At 46.4% G+C, this 1,642-nt stretch overlaps 1 protein-coding gene across 1 annotated transcript in view; it reads right to left on the minus strand.

The window, feature by feature from the left end:
- Positions 1-874: 874 nt before the first annotated feature.
- The window catches only part of LOC308090260 (gap junction delta-2 protein-like), a gene marked incomplete at its 5' end in the record, with an annotated part of 16,385 nt that continues 15,617 nt past the window's right edge, over positions 875-1,642 (minus strand). Inside the window, one exon of the mRNA XM_080435337.1 lies at positions 875-1,642. This exon is cut by the window's right edge and continues 254 nt beyond it. Within this exon, the coding sequence (XP_080291463.1) occupies positions 1,053-1,642 (590 nt within the window). The 3' untranslated portion in view covers positions 875-1,052.

The following is a 1,642-nucleotide window of genomic DNA, read 5'->3' on the forward strand; positions in this document are numbered from 1 at the left end:
AATAATACTTCTGTTTCTCGTATAAATGGAAAAAGTACAATATTTTCATTGTTCCATTCATTCCTTTGGATGGCGATCACACTCACAAGCCAAAGTAAAAACTCTAGCACACTGCTTTAGTGTGTTCAATGGCTTCTAAGTGTAAATGGCATGCCACTTAAGCTTTGGGAGTGCTGTGGTGCATGACACACAGTTGAACCCAAATCAAATTCAATGTATGAAGTGTTCTGTCATAGCATAGGTTTTTGTCTTAGCACTGCTTGCTTGCAGATGCTTCAGAGCATTTCGTCCTCAGTCTGACCACCGCCTAATGCTTCACAGAACACAGTGAGATGCGAATATGTATATGTCAAGTCTGGCACAGGGACAGTAAATCAGTTCATAATCATAATTCTGTTTTATGACAATAAATAGTTTTAGAGTTCTCTTTACGTTTTACCTACGGTATTCAAGTTTCATATAGGTTGATAAAAAGGCGCATATCCCTTAGATGTCCTCTGAATGAACTTACCCCCAGATTATGAACAGTCAGAAAGAAAATGTTCATTCCCTCAGCAGCTCAAATCAGCATTCTGTTTTCTGACTCAAGTCAGACACGTCTTATTTTCCCATCCACACATGCGCATGCATGCACACGCTTAAGCACTTGCATATGCACACATACTTGGAAAATGAAGGGATTATTTTTGACCTCCAGCAAAGGCAAATGATAAAAAGACTTAAGTTACTTCTTCCTCCTATCCTGACAGTTTTTCAATATCCATAATCACTTCACAACAGATCTATTGTGAACTCCTTGAAGGCACCTAGTGTCACCTAGGCAGGGTAGAACTCCCCATGACCATTGTAAGTTATGCTTTGTTACAGTAACATGGTTGCCCTTGACAAGGGTTCTTTTTCTTTCTCGAAGAGTCAAGAGACTCTGAGAACTGAATAATGTTGCAGTGTTTGCAGTTAAAGTTTGTGCCCTTATGAATGGGGGCTCTGGGCCCGGGAAAAACTCTTCTCCAAAGGTCAAAAGGTCCAGGAGCCCCAAGGCAGAGGAGCCTCTGTCAGACGTAGGCTGACTCACTAGACTGGGTCCTGCCCAGGTTAGGAGCCTGGGACAGGTGTGACACGTCCTTCTTGCGTGGTTCACAGATAGACTTCCTGCGTGCCTGCACCCCTTGGACGGCTGTTTTTATCTTCCTCCAGCCGAGGTGGTTGAGCTCTGCAAGGTTGAGCAGCACACATATGCCGCTCACAGCAAACATGAAGACCAGGAACACAGTCTTCTCTGTGGGCCGAGACACGTAGCACTCCACCTCCTTTACACAGGGGTAGCGGTCGCACTCAAACATCCCCGGCACGTTGAAGCCATACAGGAAGTACTGCCCGGCCAGGAAGCCAATTTCCAGCACGTTGCGGAAAACCACCTGGATGACGTAGAAGCGTGAGATGCCTTCCTGTCGCCGCGTTTTAGCACTCTTTTGTGCCGTGAGTCCGCGGGGTGCGTTCGGGATCTCCTTGACCTCCATGCAGTCGTGGTCCTCCTTGCCGCTATCCTGGTTTTGAACCATGATGCCGTTGATGTTCCGGAGCTTGCGAGCGTTTGGAGCGTGGTGACCTTGACCTTGATCCATGTAAGGGTGCAGGAAGGAGT

This window comes from Gymnoscopelus braueri (assembly GCF_963280865.1).
Source record: "Gymnoscopelus braueri genome assembly, chromosome: 8".
NCBI classification, from domain to species: domain Eukaryota; kingdom Metazoa; phylum Chordata; class Actinopteri; order Myctophiformes; family Myctophidae; genus Gymnoscopelus; species Gymnoscopelus braueri.